The sequence below is a fragment of the Panthera pardus genome, unplaced genomic scaffold (assembly GCF_024362965.1).
Source record: "Panthera pardus isolate Hobbes unplaced genomic scaffold, ASM2436296v1 HiC_scaffold_17, whole genome shotgun sequence".
NCBI lineage: Eukaryota > Metazoa > Chordata > Mammalia > Carnivora > Felidae > Panthera > Panthera pardus.
In genome coordinates this window covers 87,881,941-87,902,210 of record NW_026526732.1, presented here as the reverse complement: position 1 = coordinate 87,902,210, position 20,270 = coordinate 87,881,941, and the positions used below count along the sequence as shown (strand labels likewise).

General features: G+C 39.0%; 1 protein-coding gene across 1 annotated transcript in view; it reads left to right on the top strand.

Moving 5' to 3' along the window:
* COL19A1 (collagen type XIX alpha 1 chain) overlaps positions 1–20,270 on the top strand; it is a 345,794-nt gene that overhangs the window by 304,901 nt on the left and 20,623 nt on the right. The window contains exons 43-49 of the mRNA XM_019417657.2: positions 4,032–4,076; positions 7,277–7,321; positions 7,409–7,471; positions 11,735–11,770; positions 11,907–11,951; positions 14,840–15,010; positions 16,998–17,064. Coding sequence (XP_019273202.2) covers positions 4,032–4,076; positions 7,277–7,321; positions 7,409–7,471; positions 11,735–11,770; positions 11,907–11,951; positions 14,840–15,010; positions 16,998–17,064 — 472 coding nt within the window. The remainder of the gene's footprint in view (positions 1–4,031; positions 4,077–7,276; positions 7,322–7,408; positions 7,472–11,734; positions 11,771–11,906; positions 11,952–14,839; positions 15,011–16,997; positions 17,065–20,270) is intronic.

Genomic DNA, 20,270 nt, shown 5'->3' with positions numbered 1-20,270 from the left:
AGCAAAGACTTGAAAGCATGAGGGAGAGATAGCCAAGTCCCCTCAACCCTGAAAGAAGAATCCAGTGTATAGCATGGTGATGATAGGTAGTAATACTTTACCATCTACTTGAAATTTGCTAAGTGTTCTTACCACTACGTGAGGTGATAGAGATGTTAACTAGCTTAATTTTGGTGAATATTTTACAGTGTATGAATATATCAAATCATTAAGCTGCATACCGTAAATGTATACAATTTTGTGAAACAGTAAATAGCAGGTCTAAATGCCCTGAGACGTGAGCATTGCTGCTACACCAAAGGAGACCAGGGGAATGAGGGAAAGAGAGAGTGGTAGATGAGGTCAGAGAGGTAGGGGTAGAAGTAAGGTGTAGCCCAGCCATGTGGTCACACAAGGCAATACTACTCAAAATGTAGCCAGAGACGACCAGTGCCAGTCTGCAAATTCTGTTATAGATCCTGTGGCAAGGTAAGTATAGATTGAGAATAAGTATTTAAAAACTTGTCTAGCAATTTAACTTTGCTGTGATATTCAAACATGTTATCAGTAAACTCACCTTGGTTCAAGATGTATTAGAACATAGAGGCACCTGGGTGGCTCAGTCAGTTCAGGGTGATAGGCCTGCAGGTGGAAAGCGAGAGTGGAAGCAAGCAAGCCTATTAGAAGACTATTCCCATAGTACAGGTTGGCTCAGATCAAAGTAGAAATGGTGGAGATAGTGAGGAGTGGCTAGAATCTGGATATACTGGGAAGGTAGAACCAAATAAGAGGAGTCAAGGACGACTCCCAAGTTTTTTGACCTGAGAAACTGGCATGATGGGGAAGTCATCACCTGAAATGAGGAATAGGCAGAGGCTGTGTAGACAGGGTGAGGATGATCAGTATAATTTTGGACATGAGGTCAAATTTGGCAGTATCTACTAGAGAGAAAAATAGAAGTAGTGAGTAGGCAACACAATATGAAGGCATGGAGTTTGAAAAAGGAGTCAGTGGAGCATGCTGGGATATCTATATGCTTGGAACAACCAAGTTTAAAACCAGAAGACTTGATAAGATCACCAGGGGAATGACAGTAGATTTCATAAAAGAGGAAAGGACCAAGGATGAGCCCTGAGGCCTCCAACATAAAGGGATCAGGAAGAAAAGGAAGAATGACCAAGGGAAACTGAGATGAAATGACCAGGAGGTAGGAGGAAAACTAGGTGTCCTGAAAGCCAAGCGAAGATAATGTATCAAGGTAAAGGGAGTGATCACTTGTCTCAAACACTGCAAATAGGTCAAGTATGATGGGGATGGGGTCAAGTAGGATGGCCAAGTATTAACCATTGGATTTATCAATATAGAGGTTTAGCAATAATAATTATTACTTCATTATTTTGGTAGGAGCAACTGTTGGATGTGAATAGATTTAAGAGAGAATAAGAAAAAAGAATTAGAGAAAGCAAATACAGTATAAACAATGATCAAGGAGTTTTGCTGTAAAGGAAAGCAAAGAAATGGGCTGGGGGCTGCTGGGGGAAGTAGGGTAAGGTTTTATAAAATGGATTTTAGGAATGGACCATAGAAATATCATAATAGTCATATGCTAAAGGAATAATCCAGTAGAAAGGGTCAGGGGAGTGATGATATAGGAGGAGAGGGGAGAATTTCTGGAATGACATTCTCAAATAGCTAAAATAAAATGGGAACTAATATATAAATAGAAGGTTTGGCTTCAGAGAGGAAATGAATAGTTGATCTATGGTAACAGGTGGAAAAAAGAGTATAGGGATATAGATGCTGATACGTTGCAAGAAGAATTGGTTGGGGTCTGTAGAGTTCTTTTTGATTGGTTAAATTTTCTAAGAGATGGAGGAAAAAGTTCATCATCTGAGAGTGAATTTGAGTGAGAAGAGGTTGGAGATTTAAGGAGAGGGTCTTCTAAGAGAAAAGGAGAGTCCAGGGACCATAGAGTATGATGAGTCGGCAGCCCTAGGCCCTCCACCCTCCCGACTGAGGTTCATGGTCATAAACTGAAGAGAGACTAGTCAGGGAGATCTCGTCCAGCATGTACACTAGGGTAAAGACATAGATTTAAACAAGTTTCCGGTTTTGACAGGTGAGTACTAGAAGCAAGAATGGGGCAAGAGAGTCAGTCGTGTACAAAGGGAGTGATTATAGCAAGTGACCATAGAATTTAAACTAAATAAATAAGAGAGAGAGGCCATCTAGTGAGTTGATGGATAATGAAAAATCTGTTCAATGGATTCGCAGTCTTGGTGGCATCAAAAGTTTGGGAGTCCAAGGTACTCAAGAGAGTAGTTAAAACTATGGTGGTCCAATATCATAATTTATGAAATTGATATTATGGAGGGGTTACAGTTATTCTTACTGACAAAGTCTCAAATACAACAATGGAAATAAGAGGCAAGATGGTTAGAGGAGTGGTTCAAAGAACTGCTAGACCTCACTGTTGGGAGAACCATATTATCCAAGAGAAGGCCCCTTAATGTTAACCTTTTCAGATATACAAAAGTTTCCATTGAATGAAAAGTTCCAATTTATTCATTTCATGGGTAAAAATCCCATTGCTTAAAAGGAGAAGAGTGAATCTGACAAGAATTACCTGTTCATACTGTTTACCTACTATTCTATTCGTTCTTTTTCTATTTGACTATAGCTATGCTTTATATATTAAAGATATTACTTCTATCTCTTATGTTAGGGTTTATATCCTAGTCAATCTGGCCTTTCATTTTCATGTTTAATCTCATTGTATACGTAAATATAACTTTTATGTAGTCAAATAGCAAATGATTTTCCTTTGTGGTTTCTTGTTTTGCTTGTATGCATTGAGTTCCTTTTATTTTTATTCTCAACCAAAATCAGGTAGTCACTTAGCATTTTCTTCTAGTTTTCTTGTACTTCATATTATTTTATTATTTACTTAATCTATATGGGATTTATATGGAGTATAACAAAAGGAGAGGAATTAAACTTTTTTCAAGGAAACTATTCAATTATTAGCACTATTTGTTGAATAATACATCTCCTTTACTAAAATCCTATTATGGATGTTGGTCTATTTCTGAGGTTATGTAACATTTTTATATCGCATTGATGTACTGCTTAATCTTATGCCAATATTCCATTATTTTAATTGTTAAAGCTTTATTATATGTTTAAATATTGGTATTGCTAATCTCCTTATTGTTCTTCTTTTAATTTTTTTCTTTTTTCTTCTCATTTATTCATTATCCCAAGTGAACTTTAATATCATCTGATCTAGCTGCAATTTCATAAGAATTGCATTAAATTTATAAATTAGTTTGGGTAGCAATGACACCTTTACAACATTGTCTTGCCCTCCAAGAACAAAACATATCTCTCCATTTAATCAAGTCTTCTTTTATGTCCCCGAGTGAAGTTATGAAGTTTTTTAATGTAGGTTCTGCTCAACAAAAATTGCCATTTTATTATCCCATATATAATCATTAGTACTTTTAGCATCGTCAGCTTTATCTGAAATATCACATTGCCTTTGGAAAAAGAGCTGAGTCACTCCACTGTTCAGAGCAATTCAGGAGATCTTCTAATGGCCTAATGAGAGAACTACAAAATTTCTTGTTCTAAATATTTTTATTCTAACCCTACATCCAATAAGGCAGGTATGGGGAAAACTTTTTAGAAGACATTCAATGTGCTCTCTGTTTTAAATATTGATAATGGATTACTTTTGAATATGTGGAATAAAAATACTGTCTTGACTAATTTTAGCTGTATGTGTGGAGTCCTATTAAAAATAAGTAATAGAAATAACCTAAATGCTTATTTTCATTAAGATTCTTATTTGCTTTAGTTTTATGGAGGGGAACAAGTTTTAACAAATTCAGTTAGCTGCTCATTTTATTTTCCCATCTGATGATATTGATAATGCTTATCAATACCAAAAAAAAGCTTTACCAAATCCAAATGATTATTTGAGCACTAATTTTATAGGTAAAGATTCTATCGATATCATTATAAGTAGCAATTTTTTTTAATCCCAACAGGGAGATCGGGGCCCAGCAGGTCCCCCAGGAATAGCCGGAATATCGGTGAGTCCAGAGTATCTCATGTTATTTTCACAGGGAAGAAGTTCCATCTCCACAGCAAATCTATGGCTAGGGAGCAAAACGGCTGAGGAGCACATGGTACCTCCTACCTAATCTCCTACTGATCTCCTACCTAATCATGATATCTCCTGCCTAATCTCCATTAGGTTCTGGAAACATCCAGTTAAAAAAATAAAACCCCATTCATCCCTGTCCATCCTCAAGAATGCTCCTTTCTTTTTTACATTTTTCTTATTTTTTATCTTTTTCTTTTTCCTTCCCAACTCATGTAAACGGTGGGGAAGGCAATGCCCAGTTACTGGTGCCAATATGTTAGTACACAAAACCAAATTTGGGGAACTTGTTTTGTTTCTGTGTTCTTGTCTCATTTAAGGTTTCTTGGCCCTGAAAAGGCAAAGTTCTTGTGCTCAGGCATGTACTTCAAGTTCTTGGTATTAAGCTACAATCTGCTTGAGTTTTCCCTGGGTCTGGTGTTATTAACAGATCTTTACTGCTGCTAATGTTTCCTCGTAAACTAGCCCTTCCAGCCTCTCAATCATTTTTGTTGCTCTCTGGTGTCAAATGTTTTAATCTCATCAAGGTCTTTTCAAATGAATAGGAAGTACTCCAGGAAAGGTTGAAAGCATTTCTCTGAGCCCTAGGGATCGCTCTGATCTTCATTCATGATGCTCTAATTAAAATTTTGTGGCCATGCTTTATGAATAAGAGCCCACTTACCGTTGCTCAGTGCCCCTGCAGGGTAGGCCCAGGGAAGGAAAGTCAATGGAAACTATGTACTTGAGTCATAAGAACACAGAAAAGAAAGGGCCTTACCATCCCCACTTACAACCACTCATAGACACCTACTAAGAACAAACACCACACAGAACATCCATCACTACCCGCTGGCGCTCACCACCACCCACCACCTCTATCCTTTAAAAGGCCAGTGGCCACTCTGTTTTACTCTATTTAGTGGTTAAGTCTAATAACAAAAACTTAAAACCCATTCATACTCTGCAGAAAATCATCCTTTATAGAGGAGGAATCCCCTTATTTAGCTATTCTAGATCAAAGTAAATATTCGTTAGTATGATTGAAAAGTAACATGAAAATATTTTCTTTAGCAAGCATGTCAGGATTTTTTATACAAGAAAGTATTGTTCCTAAAAGTAGATTCACACTTAATCCCATTCCTTCTCCTGTCCCCTGATCATGACTATTCCTAGCAACATATTTGGAATTCTGTTTCCAGAATTGCCCTGAGCCCCCTACAACCTGCCCCGCTTATATTCATACCCTGTTTTTGTTTACACGTGGTATCATGAAGCTTAGTTCCCACTACATTCACCCAGGTATGACTAAAAGTTACTTCTGGCTATGACCCTAAATTACATATGTATATAAGGGAAAAAATATTGACAACCAATGAAAGTATTGAAAAAGTGAGTGACAGGCTCAAAAGGCAATCCAAATGAAGACCTCCAAAGATATTTTTGAAGGATACAGCATGATTAAAATATGGGCTTGGATGTCTAAAGATCCTATACATTTACTTAGAATGCAGTTTTCTTATCTCATAATTAAGAGGATTAACTGACAATTACAGAAATAAAGAAGCCATAGAGATTTACTCATTGCATGTATACAACTGTATAATTAAAAATGCAACTTAATTTTTTTTATAGTGGATCTTACTATGATTCAAGAAATAAAATAGTCAAAAGATTCTGGAGATAGTGGTGATGGTTACACAACAGTATGGATGTACTGAATTGTACACTTAAAAGTGATTAAGCTGGTAAATTTTATGTTATGTACATTTTACTACAACAAAACAGATTTAAGGGGATTATTCATGTTGCAGCAGAGATGAAACCTGCCTACTCAGACTCATTATGATCACTCTGCTGAGTACCAAGGAGACCCAATCCTGCTCTTCCTAAGAAGAGATCAGTCTATCCCTTTCTAGTATATTCAAGTTCATCCAGAGATTTCTCCTGGGCTTCTTTCTCCTGCTTCTTCCCAGGATGACATGTGGGTGTAGAGTAGGAAGTGTCTGTCAGTGCCGACAGTGGGGGAAAGCCTCCACACAGCGTGCTCTCCCCCAGGTCCTCTGAGCTCCACCTGACCTTTGGGGTTGCTGCTGCCTGCTATCAAGTTCCTAATCCCTTTGTGTCAGATCTCAAGGCCCAAGCACTCTACCCCTTGTGTTCTATGCCAAGACCATGCTGGACATTAGCCTTCTCAAGCTGTAGCACATCCCCAATTCCCGCCCATGGGAGCTTCAGGAGTTCCCCAGAGCCTATGGAACCAGGGATGCTCTGTCAGGCCTTGTGTCTGCCTAGCTTCTACCACTCAGCCATATCTGTGCCTGTGAGGGGGGCTCCTCCCAGAGTTCTAAACAGCAAGAGGGGAAAAGGGCCCTCCCTCTTTCAGATTCTCTACTGGGGAACCTACTAGTGTTTCTGCAGCCTCAGCCACATACCTACATCCCTTCGTTATTTATTTTTCTATCCATGTTAGGTCTAAGGGATAGGAGGTGGTTCCCTCTCAAAGCCAACATCTTTAAGTTTGGTCTGGGCACTTGGGTACTTCTCACTTCTAGTCTCTGCTGGACCATCTTCTTCCCTTTTTCCTCCCAGTGTTCTCCCTACCTAATGTTTCTCAATCGTTAGTCCTCAAAGCCATGTGTGTTAGAACAAATCAGTCTTGTCCTTTCCCTTTCAACCAAACATGGCTTTTCAAGCTGAACATGTGGTTTTTTTCAGGCTAGCCTACTATGAACTTAAAAATCCTCTTATAAAATGCAAAATCTAGGAAAGATTTCTTTGACTCTCTGTGCCCTCCCAATCACCAAAGAAGAGCTGCTAGTCAATTAGGCACAAGATGGATTTTCACTAATGATGATACACTGGTTTAGTATTTTCAAAGATATTATCCTCCCCTCCTACCCCTCTGACATCCACACATAGGTACATTAGAGAACTGCATTCTAGTCTGTACCTTGGAGCCTCCAGAGTCAAGTATATTTCCCCACAGACTCTGTCCCATTAGGAATGCCATTGTAGTATAAAGAGCCACAGCCCTGGCTGCACATTAAATTCACAGGTGGTGGGGGGGGGGGGGTGGCGAGCAGGGGGAGTACATGGCATCATGCAGTAATTTGGCTCCTAATGTTTCTCCTTGATTTGATTTCCCAGGGAAAACCTGGAGCTCCAGGGCCTCCCGGAGTTCCAGGGGAACCGGTGAGTTGCGAGCCACTTACTTAACTTACTTCATGTGGTTTTACAGTTTTTCTGAGCAATTAACATTTGTCTGTGACATGTCTATAGGGTGACAGAGGACCTGTTGGAGATATAGGTTTCCCTGGACCAGAAGGACCCTCAGGAAGGCCAGTAAGTACTTTTTACTATTTAAATTTTGCCATTTTGAGAACTATTCTAAGCACTGCCTCTTCGCCTATCTCCTCAGAAAATCTGACATTTGTAGTGTCTAAGGGAGTGTGACTCTCCCTTTTGGGGGTGTCCTAGCTCTCTCTGAAGTATCTTTATGTATTTAACGATGATGGGAAAAGTGAGGTTTGGTTTTGTTTTGTTTTGTCTTAAGTGTCAGGAAATTAGATTCATTATTTCTTAAGTCTGATGTTCTCAGAGTTAAAAAATAAAATGGCCTGTCACATCCTAAAATATAAAGAAACTGAAGGCTTGTAGATATAACTCCTGGGTGCTAAGTTAAAAATCAATGTAGAAGCTGTTTTCTCAGATACCTTTCTTTATCTGTGGACCTTGTTCTTATACTTTCATAAATCATGCTTCTAAATATAGCATCCTTTAGTGTCCTAAAAGAGCTCTTGGTTACTGATATATATTGATGTAACGTTGTAATGATCCTTCTTACTAATTCAGCTCAATTAAACATACTTTCATCCAGTCTCTGCTGTTTGCTGAGGATGTACTGGGCCATGAGGGAGGGGGCATAAAGATGAATGACATCCATCCCACTCTCAAGTTTACTCTTTAGAGGTCACTGCTCCTTTTGCTTGTTTATTTGCCATGGTGTGTGTGGGGAGGGAGTGCTATTAGGAGAAGGTGGGTACTGAAGGTGAACAAGCAGCACAGAGTTCGTGAGGCTGGTTCAGACCTTCTGGGTCTGAGCGTTCCCTGGCCACTATCTCCACAGAGAAGGCAATATGAAAATACAGGAAGCATATGCAATTTAGAGTCAGGAAGATATGGGTTTGAATTGTGACTCAAAGGGTTTTGTGAATCACTTAAGTAACATGACATGTGGTAAGCATTTCCCGTGCCTGGCCCCAGGAAGCACTCAATAAATAGTTTCAAACCCTGCCTCCCCCTTCACCTCTTATTACCAACTCCCTATCCCAGCCCCTGACCATTCCCTAAATGCTTGCCCAGGGGATTATGCAAACAACAATTTGTTTATTCAACAGCTATTTCTTGAGGACCTACTAAAATGCTAGGCACTCATGGGTTTACATTCTAGTATATTTGTTTATTCAACAACTATTTCTTGAGCACTTACTAAAGGCTAGCAACTCATGGGTTTACATTCTAGTATAGGAACACAGACAACACACAAATAAATACACATGCACACACAATTTCAGGTAGAAAAAGCCCTAAGCAGGGTGAAGCACTGGAGTAGCATTTAAATAGAGCAGTTGAAAAAGGTATGCCATTTAAGCAAAGACCTGCATTAAGTGAGAGATCAAACCTTGGAGTGGTTGTGGGAGACATTGTTTCAAGGAAGAGAAATGGCCATAGAGGAGTGAGGTTGGTGTGTTGAAAGAACAGCAAAAGGCATGAAGTCATGCACTAAGCTAAACAAGAATGGGAAAGATACCAAGAGAAAAGCAGGTGGTGTCCAGGCCATGAGGAACTTCTAACCCATGAATGGAGTTTGGATTTCATTTGAAGTATGATGGAAACCCATTGAAGCATTTGTAGTGGGGAAGGAAAATGACTGGAGTACATTTTAAAGTTATCACTCTGACTACTGTGTGAAGAGCAGACTGTAGGGAGCAGGATGGAAGAAAACAAGAGTCAGGAAGCATTGCCATAATCCCCATGGGAAATTATGATGGTGAGAACAGGGAGATGATGAGGAGTAAGGGAGTTTAGGAGGTATATTGAGGGGAGAGTCTGCAAACTCACTGATGGACCAGATGTGGAGTGTGAGGGAGAGACAAGTCAAAGCTGTGGTGTGGGGTCTGAGCAGCCATGTCACAGTGGTACTTTTGATGAAATGGAAAAGACTGGAAATGGGTGGGTTTGGGAGGGAAAACCAAGAATTCTCTGTTGTGGACACATTCAATTTAGAGCACTTGTAGACACCCAAGTGGAAATGTCGAGTAAAGGTAGATATATGCATCTTGAATTAATGGAGAGGTTAGACTGGAGAGATTCATCTGGGTATTTAAACCTGAGACTGGTTGAAATGGAGTGACTACAGATCAGAAGAGAAGAGAGTACTTCAAGTGTTAGGAAAAGAACCCAGCAAAAAGACTGAGAAGGTACAGCCAGTGAGATAGGAAGAAAACCAGGTGAATGAGGTTTCCTAGATGTCAAGGGAACTAAGTATTTTAAGACAGAGAAATGATAAACATATAGATCAGTAATGTGAGAGCTGGCAGTTCTCCCCTGGATTTAGAAATGTGGAGGTCCTCAGCAGGAGAGGTGACAGCATGCTAATATCTTGATTAAGAGTGATCCAGTTGAGAGGGGAAGTTTTGATGATACCATATGGGTGGAAATAACTTTGAGTAGAGGGAGAAGACTGGTATTCTACTCAGAAGTGGAAATTGGTCTTTACAAGGAACAGGGACAGTTCTTCTTTCTTAACAGGAGGAGGGAGGCAGGCAGAAGTTGGTGTATAAGTACATGTAGGTTAGTGGATCTTGTGGAGGGAAGGAAGGTGAGGTGGTTCTCTCCTATTTATTTTCTCAGTGGAAGAAGAGTCACGGTCATCAGTTGAGTGTGAGGGTGGTGATGCTAGAGATTTGAAGACACAGGACAATCTGTGAGGGAGTACTTTGGGAGAGAAGGAAAGGGAGTCACATCAGGAAATACAGGATAGCCTGGTAATACAGAGGGCCTACCTGCAATCTGCCATCATACATTTCGATTGGAGCAAGTGGGCAAGGTTATGTGTTTTCTTCAACCAGTCAGCTGCTCCAATGTGGACATGTGTAGACACAAAGCTGGTTATACCCAGGGATGGAGTTCTTCCAGATAAGTGAGGTGAGGGAGGGAAAAGCAAATATGTACGGGTTATTCAAAAAAATCTCTGAAAGCAGTACTCGCCTAGGGAAAGTTAATAACACCTTTATATACAAAGGAGAACACACATGATAGTCTTTGATGAATTACAAGAGACAAAACAAAAACAAAAAAAGACCATAGGGTTATTTCTTTTCTTACACGGTTACCAAAAGCATGAATTACATTTTTACACTAGATTTATCTTCTTTTATTCAAGTGACACAGTTGTTGTCTTTTTCACATCCTCTCCTTAATCCACTTTATTTTTGTTGCTTCTGTTTCTGGATGTAATAAATTCTGTGAACCATACACTTCGGGTAACATGTTCTTGGTTAAAGTACTCTAGATAATTCCCAGAATGCCTCAGAAAGGTTGGAGACTTTGGTTGGGTTATCAGCTGCGACAGACTTTAGTGTAATTTACAACAGTGAAAACATATGGTTGTCTGCAGTTCTGTCCTCACAGAATTTATTCCAGCACAATAAAACTCCCCCAGGCTTTTCAGAGAAGCATGTCCATGCAATTGCCCGCTGGCTAAGAAATCATTTTCCTCACCTTGATCTCTCTCTTCAAACCAAATCTCAAAACACATCTGCTGTTGGACTCTAGGTATTTGATTTGACCCCAAGTGCTTTTCCTTCTTACATCTCCCAGCCAGTAGTTCTCTCAGTCTTCTACATCTCTGAGCAGGGGGCTTTATTTTCACCTCCAGAACTGCCTTGTAAAGTTCGGGAAACTTCCAGTTTACTAAGAAAAAGCCAATATTTAACACTCTGAAAAACCATGGTTACAGATTTCTTACTTTTCTTTCATATTCTCCAACTGAAAAATAACAAATCATTCTCTGGCTGACAGTTTATTTCATAGTAGGATCATGCTCTGGCCATGTTATGAAATTTCCCCAGCAGCAACTGAGACCATTTACTGAGAATGACTCTCTGTGCTGGAAAATTGTTAGAGGGTAACGATAAATGCTGCACACGAGCCACTCAACGCCATGGGACACCTTAGTTCTCAGAATGTACCTAATAGAATAAGTAAGGAAAATAACCCTGTGGACTATTTACAGCGAACTAGGCATTTTCTGTTATACCAAGTCCTTAGTTTTAAGGCCATTATTTTATCCTCACTTTATAAGTAAAAAAGATGATGCTTTTAAGGTTAAGTAAATTGCCTGAAGTAAATAGAACTTAGCAGTAACAGAGTCAGAATTTGAACTCATGGCTGTCTATCAACATTGTCTTCTGTTTCACCATACCACCTCACCAAAATATCAGAAATATGGTGATTAAGTCCTTGAAGCTTTACCCTTTAATTGTGTTTAACTATGTCTATTAATGTAGAATTAGAAATATTGATCATCTTTTGTCTTTATAGGGAATAAATGGAAAAGATGGATTACCAGGTGCTCAGGTATGGAAAATACCACTTAAAAGAAGTGTTCTAATGTAAAACTTCATCCACAGTACCTGCCAGAATACTTGACTGAGCAGGCTGAGGAAAAATCTTGGCAAGCAGTGATTTTTTAGTGTTGACATTTATTTTTCAGGGTATCATGGGTAAACCTGGAGATAGAGGCCCCAAAGGAGAACGCGTATGTATATTACTATTCTCATCATTATTTAAGCCTGTCTGCTGCAACTGTCTCATCATTTGAGTTACACAATATGTGTTCAGATTCCTACAAGTGCCCCAATATGAAAATGCTAGGGTGTATGTGATCCAAGATCTCTTCGAGCCCTAATATAGGCCAACTAAAGGACGCAGAAGCAGGCCATATGGCAGGTACACCCACAAGGATGACCTTTATTCAGAACTAAGCCTAATCTGCTATTCCAGTTTGGAAAGCTTTTATCTTCCTGTGTCAGACACATATTCCTGCTATAACCATCACTCATTTTCTTTTTAACTAGACTAAGATTTCTCAGCCTTAGCACTGTTGATGTTTGGAGGCAAATAACTCTTTCTTGTAAGTGTCCATCCTGGGCATTGTAGGATGGTAAGCGGTCTCCCTGGCTTCTATCCACTAGACATAGTACTGCCACCTTCCCACCAATTGCTACAACCAAAATGTCTCCAGACATCACCAAATGCCTTCTGGGGACCAGAGTTGCCCTAGTTGAGAATGCCTGACCTCGTCGAACACTAAGTCAAATAAGGGGGGTGGTGTGAGGAGGTAGAGAGATGGGAAGCGGAACTAGTAGAGTTGGAGTCATCCCATTGCCAAGATTACTCAAGAATTTATTCACTGGAATTCCAGTGTGTGTACATGTGTGTTTGTGTACAGGTGTCTAAATTACCCATTTTTACTTATTATTACACACAATCCATGATAACTGAAGGACATATGAAAACAGAGATAATATAAAGGAAAAAAGTCAATCATATCCCACCACATGGAGATAAGCATTCTTAATCTTGGACAAGCACTATTTTGAACATATTTTTATCTCTTATACACAATATATACATATACCTAATGTATCAATACAAGTAATATATGTTTTCCCAAAAGTGTGTTCATACTGTTTTGTAAATGACTTTTTTTTACCTAACACCTGATAATATATAACGTCCATCTTTCCATGCCAGTAAATATACATGTAACTTTTAGTGAATGTGTGTTATTCCACTGTTTGTACATACATTATTTCACTTTCCCAGTCTCCTTTTCCTGAATATGTAGGTTCTTGCCACTTTCCATAATAATAAACATCACTGCAATGAACATCTTTGTGCCTAAATTATAAAACAGTTTTAATATGTTGAAGACTGACTATTTTGCACATGATCAGAGTATTAATCAAAGTGTGCTAATGTATCTCTTATTTATTTTTTAATTTTACTCATCTCAGGTATTTCCCCAAAATGTGAGTGAGTTGATATACTTGTATGCAGATAAGTTTTTGTAACTAAGACAGTAGCATTGAAATTAGGTCTGTCCACTTTTTCTTCTTTCTACATCTCTTTATTCCATGATCAGATAGTTTACTGTAATTGTTCATTTGTTTACATTATTTTTTAAATCAAGAGAAATGGAGTGTGGCCTTTGCACAGTAGTCACAAATAAAAGAATAACACAGTGAAATACAGGGCAGCCTCAATGTACTACTCCATCATATTTGGTGTGATCATCACCTCCTGGCATTGTGGAACTGAATATTGGAAATATCTGTAACTGAAACACGTGCTATGATACATATATACACCTCTCTCCCTCTTCTCCCCCCTTATCCTCTCATGCACAAACACATACAGTAGCAGACACCTTACTGGATAAAAGTCAGCATTAAATAAACTTCTTATCACAGTCGGGCACACCTAGTATTATCTTATACCTAATTTACTATGGCACTTTACTCAGTGAATTCTCTTATAGTTCATTTATGTTATTAAGTATATGATCTTAATCACCACCCCGAGCACCTGCTTTGAACCCTTTCAAAGGCTCTCCTTTTTCATCTTACGAGTTTTAGGACACAGCATGCACGCATGTGTGCATGCACATGCACGCAGACACACGTTGTAAAACACGAATAAAGAAACTAACCCACAGAATCTAATAAAGATTCTAATATTAAAGGTAGAGAAGAAACACAGGAGAAAGTGAAGAAGAAGAAGAAGAAGAAGAAGAAGAAGAAGAAGAAGAAGAAGAAGAAGAAGAAGAAAGAAGAAGAAGAAGAAGAAGAAGAAGAAGAAGAAGAAGAAGAAGAAGAAGAAAGAAGAAGAAGAAGGAAGAAGAAGAAGAAGGAAGAAGAAGAAGAAGAAATAGAAGAAGAAGAAGAAGAAGAAGAAGAAGGAGGAGGAAGGAGGAGGAGGAGGAGGAGGAGGAAGAGGAGGAGGAGAAGGAGAAAAGCACATGGGAGAGATTCTGAGTGTCCTGAAGTTTTACTTGTTGTAAAATCCTGATGATGAAATCCTCTTGGCCATCTTTTTTTATTATTGCCAGGGAGACCCAGGCCTGAAGTGACAGCTGCTGTTGACTTTCTTTTTTTTTTTAATTTCTTTTAATCTTTATTTTTGAGAGAGAGACAGAGTGCAAGTGGGTCAGGAACAAAGAGAGAGGGAGACAAAGAATCTGAAGCAGCCTCCAGGCTCTGAGGTGTCAGCACAGCTGACATGGGGCTCAAACTCATGAATCATGAGTTCATGACCTGAGCCGAAGTCGGATGCTCAAGCGACTGAACCACCCAGGCAACCCACTGCTGTTGACCTTCAAAAGTGTCATCATTCTAGATTGGCAACCAAGTGCAACTAACATTGTCACTAACTTTTTATTGAGTGCTTTCAATGTGCAAGCATTGTTCTAAGTACTTGACTTGACTCCATCACTCTGCACTTTATGGGAGAAGAAACTAGGGCTCTTGTCCAAAGGGGGCTTAATTCACTTGCCCAAGGTCCCCCAGCTAGTAAGTGCCAGGATGAATCCAGGATCCTTGCTCTTAACCACAGCTAATGTGTTATTAACTTTTTCCTTAACAGGGTGATCAGGGAATTCCAGGAGACAGAGGCCCACAAGGTGAACAGGGAAAACCAGGCCTTCCAGGCATGAAGGGAGCCATAGGTCCCGTGGGGCCACCAGGAAACAAGGGCTCCACAGGATCCCCCGGGCACCAAGGCCCTCCCGGCAATCCAGGCGTCCCAGGTACTCCGGTGAGTAGTGCCAAGAGCTCCAGGAGCTCCTGGCTAGTATTGACCACGTATGCCTTTTACAATGAAAACATGCATAATCTGTTTATTTATTTATTTATTCATTAATGTATTTATTTAACTATTTTTTTAATTTTTTTTTTAATTCAAGTTAGTTAACATATAGTGTAGAATTGGTTTCAGGAGTAGAACCCAGTGATTCAACTCTTAACATATAACACCCAGTGCTCGTCCCAGCAAGTGCCCTCCTTAATGCCCATCACCCATATAGCCCATCCACCCACTCTGGAGGGTTGCCTCCAGCAACCCTCAGTTTGTTCTCTGTATTTAAGGGTCTCTTATGGTTTGCCTCCCTCTCTGTTTTTATCTTATTTTCCTTGTAAAAGAAATAAAATTAATCTAAACTTGCCTCCACAAGGGTAGCAATAGCTGTCATTTATTTCAGGTTATGTACCAGATCCTCCACTAAGTACTTACTATACATTAACTTAGTAGATCCTCACAGCTAGGAAGATTGGTGCCCTGTCTGTCCCACTTTTACAAATGCAAAAACTGAGCTGACTTGTTCAGGGTCACAGTTGTTTCATGGGTTAGACCCAGGTCTGACTGACTGCAAAGCCATGCTCTTAAATACTATGACAATGTCTCCTTATACTACACAGATAACATAGGTCTGTTTTACATTAAAACTCTATTTGTTGCCTATGAGAACAACAAACCTACCCTGAATGATACTTTAAAGTGGAAGACAGGCCAAGAAGGAGTGTTTGGTTAAGAAAGCCCATGTTATTATTAATATCCTCAGGAGGTGTGGTGGATGGCCATTCACAGAGGAACTTAATCAGAAGACATCCTTGTCAGGGAGAAAGGAGGGTCCTGAAGTGAGGGCAGGGAGTTAAGGACATGCTGTCCTCAAATAATTAGCCAATACCAGGTGGAGGGCCAAATGAGGCATTCCCACAATATTCAGACTCTTTATTTTTATCCATTCTCCCTAAGCTCTGCTTGAATAAAGCCTGTATAATGAGGTCTCTGTGCTGTCAGTAATTGGTAGTAGATGCATTAATTCAGGTTCATATGTCCCACATACAATGAAAATAAAATATTGAAATAGAGCATTTTTGGACCTATTCTGTCCTACAGAAATCATCACTTTATGAGCCCATCACATTGTCTTTAATGTCACACATATACCTCTGGATAATAACCACTAAAAAAAAAGAGTAATAAAATACTTTGAAATCCTAACCATCAGAAAAATAATAGCTCCCTTTTAAAAATATCAGGATACCACCGTAAAATAGTACTATTATAAATGTTAGATTCTTTGCCAAATTCATGGAGCTTCATTTGTTGAGGGGATAAAACTCAACTGACATCATTTACCTACTTCCCTTTCTCATGTCCCATATTTTCTATTAAAAAAAGAAAATTGCTTAACACAAATATGCCTACAAAGTGTGAATGACAGAAGAAACTGTACCATAAAATGAGTAAAACTTAGTCAGTTTTATTCCATGAATAAAACACTTTAAAAAATTATCCAGCGTACTTGGGAGTTCTCTTCCTTTGGAGATACATAGTATCAGTTAGATAGTGACTTTACCAGTTTCCAGGGATTGGTTAGAAGTTAAATTGTGCCTGGGATATTAATGTCATGATAACATTGTTCAAATTCTGTAACTTCAGAAGATGAAGTAATAGGAAATGTCTTTCCTTATCATATGAAACCATGCTTCTCCATTTAATAAGAAATATGTTCAAATCACTGGTTATGATTCCAGGCCACAGCTTTTAAAGCAATTAAGCACTTCAATTCTTTCGAGCATTTGATCAAAACAAAGATATTTATTGCCTATAGTCAGTTGCCAAAAGTATTTTGCTTGATGAACATATCTCCATAGAAGTTTCAAGTATGCACACCAACTCGGTATTTCTATTCTTTACTCACTTGTGCTATGCTCTAACAGACCTTTCCCCCCTTTTTTAGGCTGATGCGGTTTCATTTGAAGAAATAAAGAAATACATTAATCAAGAGGTTCTGAGGATTTTTGAAGGTTAGATTTGCTTAATAAACATTTCTGAATTTTTTACCAATTACTACCTCCCATCCACTGTGGGGGATCCCTTCAGCACGCTCTCAAAGATGGCCATGCAACACCAATGTGAAGAGGCAACCTATTAAATGATGGATCACCTCTGTCTGATAGAAAATTCTGCCTTACACTAAGTTAAATTTGCCTCTCTGTAACTTCCTCTCATCATTCCTGGTCTTTTAAACAGCACAGGTAAAGTATCTTCCTCTATTCACATGACAGCCCCTACAGTATTTTTCCATATCCATGGTACCTCTCCTTACTTTTCTATGGTGTAAGTGTAGTTAGCTCCTCCACCATCATCACCCTGGAGAAACACTTAATTTTTAAATGACCGTCATTCACCCAGGAGTATTTTGACCAAGGCAGAGTACAGTGTGTTTTGATCTAGACCCCGGATCGGCAAACTATGGCCCACCAGCCAAATTCACCTGCCACCTGTTTTTGTGTGGCCCACGAGCTGACAATGGTGTTTACTTTTTGGGTGGGGAAGTGGGTAGGGAGTATATTTTTAAACGTTTTTTTTTTTTTAAATCCAAAGAATATTTCATGACATGTGATAATGATCTGAAATTCAAATTTATTTCTATAAATAAAGTTTTATTGGAACACAGTCAGGCTCGTTCTTTCAGGAATTTTTTCTGGCTGTTTTCATGCTACAAAAGCAAAATTGACTAGGTGTGATAGGGATTGGATAGCTTGAAATGCCTTAGATATTTGACCCTTTGCAGAGAAAGTTTTCTAACCCTTGATATAGACACTTCAATAATGCTGCCTAAGATAGCATTCCTTTAAAAAAAAAAAAAGCCTTAGTCAATTTTGAATTTTCAATTAATTAATAACCCTTGATCTTCTTTATACAAACTTTTAAAGTTTAGGTGTTTCTCATTGTATACTGTGTCCATTTTTAAAATCTAAGTTTGTGATTTTGTGTTTCTTCCTATTACATTTCAAATGGTTTGTGATTACACATTGTCACAAACGGAAGATATCTTTTGGGATGTTGTCTTACTGTAGCGCAGGTTGGCTGAGCCTCATACCTTTGTGTTATCTCCAAATTTTATAAGCATGTTGTCATTCATCTGTAGATAGAAATGTGGAAAGAGTCAAAAGTCAAGGGTCAGGGCTTTCTTAATGCCATTGCATTCCTCCTGTTCACTTGTAAATTCTATTTTATTGTTTTACTGAGCTCTGAATCCATGTTTTTCTAAAATCCACTCTACATTTTCTTTATCTGTTCACAAGATTTCACATGACTTTGTCAAATGACGTGCTAAACTCACGATCACTCTCCTCAACTGTGAGCTTAATAAAGTGAAGAATTCTTGTTTTTAAAAAACGAATCCATATTGGCTCTCATGGTCCCTGCTCCTTTTGCAAAGCATCCTTTCTTTGCTAAGCTAAATATATATTACTGAATTTTGCAAAGAATAAGATCACCAAATGCCTCGAGTTCACTATAAGTCTTTCTACTGCAACCATGGAATTAGCTATTCTACAAGAAGCTTTGATTATTTCCAGCAGTAATTAGTATTAGAGACCAAAATCTTGGTACTTGAGTGAACATTATCTTATTTCTGATGAGCACTAGAGATAGAGCAGAGTAACACAGGGACTTTAGCTGCTTCAATGACAAAATAGGGAAAAAATGGATTTTTAAAGGTAATTCATGCTGTTGATTTCAATTTACATTGATCTCTACTAAGCATCTTTACCATGCTCTGACGTGATAGGTCACTAATACTATTGTATGCTGGGGTGTTTTTTTTTTTTTTTATTATTTTGAGCTACCAGTTTTCTCTTTATAATTTTAATGTTGCCCTTAAATTTAGAAATCCTTTTTTATTACTTTTCTTTTTTTGATCCTTGAACCTAGCATCATGAAAAAGTCTCCAAAATTTGCAGTACAAACATTCCCTCTCAACAAGCATTCCTCAAGCATCAACTGTCTAAAAAAGAAAAAGGCATCTTAAGGTTTCCAGGGAAACATTGAAAAATATAGAGGCATAGACAGGACCAGCTAATTTGTAGGACTCAATGCAGAGTAAAAATGTAGGTGCCCTTATTCAAAAATGGTTGTGAATTATAAGACAGCCACAGCTGGACACTATTCCAAGTGTAGGTGAGCAAGGGGACCCTGTGTGACTGCACAGGTGGCATGTCCTTGTACCCAGCCCTGGACACAGGACCTCTAGGATCTCAGATAGCATCCACACATTTAGTAGACATGATCACGGAAAGAAAATGCCAACAAATACGTATTTGAATTGTGATCTAAAATTCTCCTTTAACTCTTAATTTCCATGGGCTCTAATGTCAATTATGTTTTATCTCAGGCAGCTTTAATATGGAACTTCAGTTTCCTAAAAGACTTTAGATTTAGTTTAAGATGTGGAAGGTGTTCATTTTGCATGCCCAGTGGACACTGGATAAAGGCATGGCCCCTGGTAGCCTGCCCCATGCATTCAGCAGACCAGACATGCTCCTTCCACCCACAGAAAGTTTCATGCTGCCCACTTTCAGGCCATTGTGGGGTTACTCCTGTGAAGGACTGGCCTTCTGAGGAGAGAGATCAGGAGAATTGGGACACTCTCTCTCTACCTTGGGGCAGGTTGATGTGGCTTGCAGTTTCTTCTAAGTCTGTGATCTCCCCCTTCACAGGACAGTTGGCTGTCCTGCCCCAACTTCCTGTCAGCATCACTCCCTGCCTTCCAGTAAGCTAAGTAAGAGTGCTGAGTGTCCTCCAAGTCTCCTCTAACTTCTACCCCATCTCTCCTACCACCTTCCTCAGTCTCTCTCAGCCTGGCTAGGTCCCTCTGAAGTCATACATCTTGGCCTCAAAACCATATTCTTAGGTGGCCCACAAGGAGACTTTTTCCCAAGACTCATAGACTCTGAGACTCCAAATATCACTCTTCTCCCTTTATCTCTGTTGGTACCAGTCCAGCACGACTTTCTTCCAAACAAAGTTGTGTCTAAAACCCAGGATTTGGTTATTTAGCACTTTAGTTCATTTGTCCCAAGATTATTCCAGTTCAGTCCATTTAACTTTCCACTTAGAAGTCACTTTTCCATGGCTTCTGAATACCATTTACAAAAAGAAGAAAAAAATACAACTCCATTTTCACAAATCATAGAGCTCCAGGGTCACATTTCTCTCCCTTTCA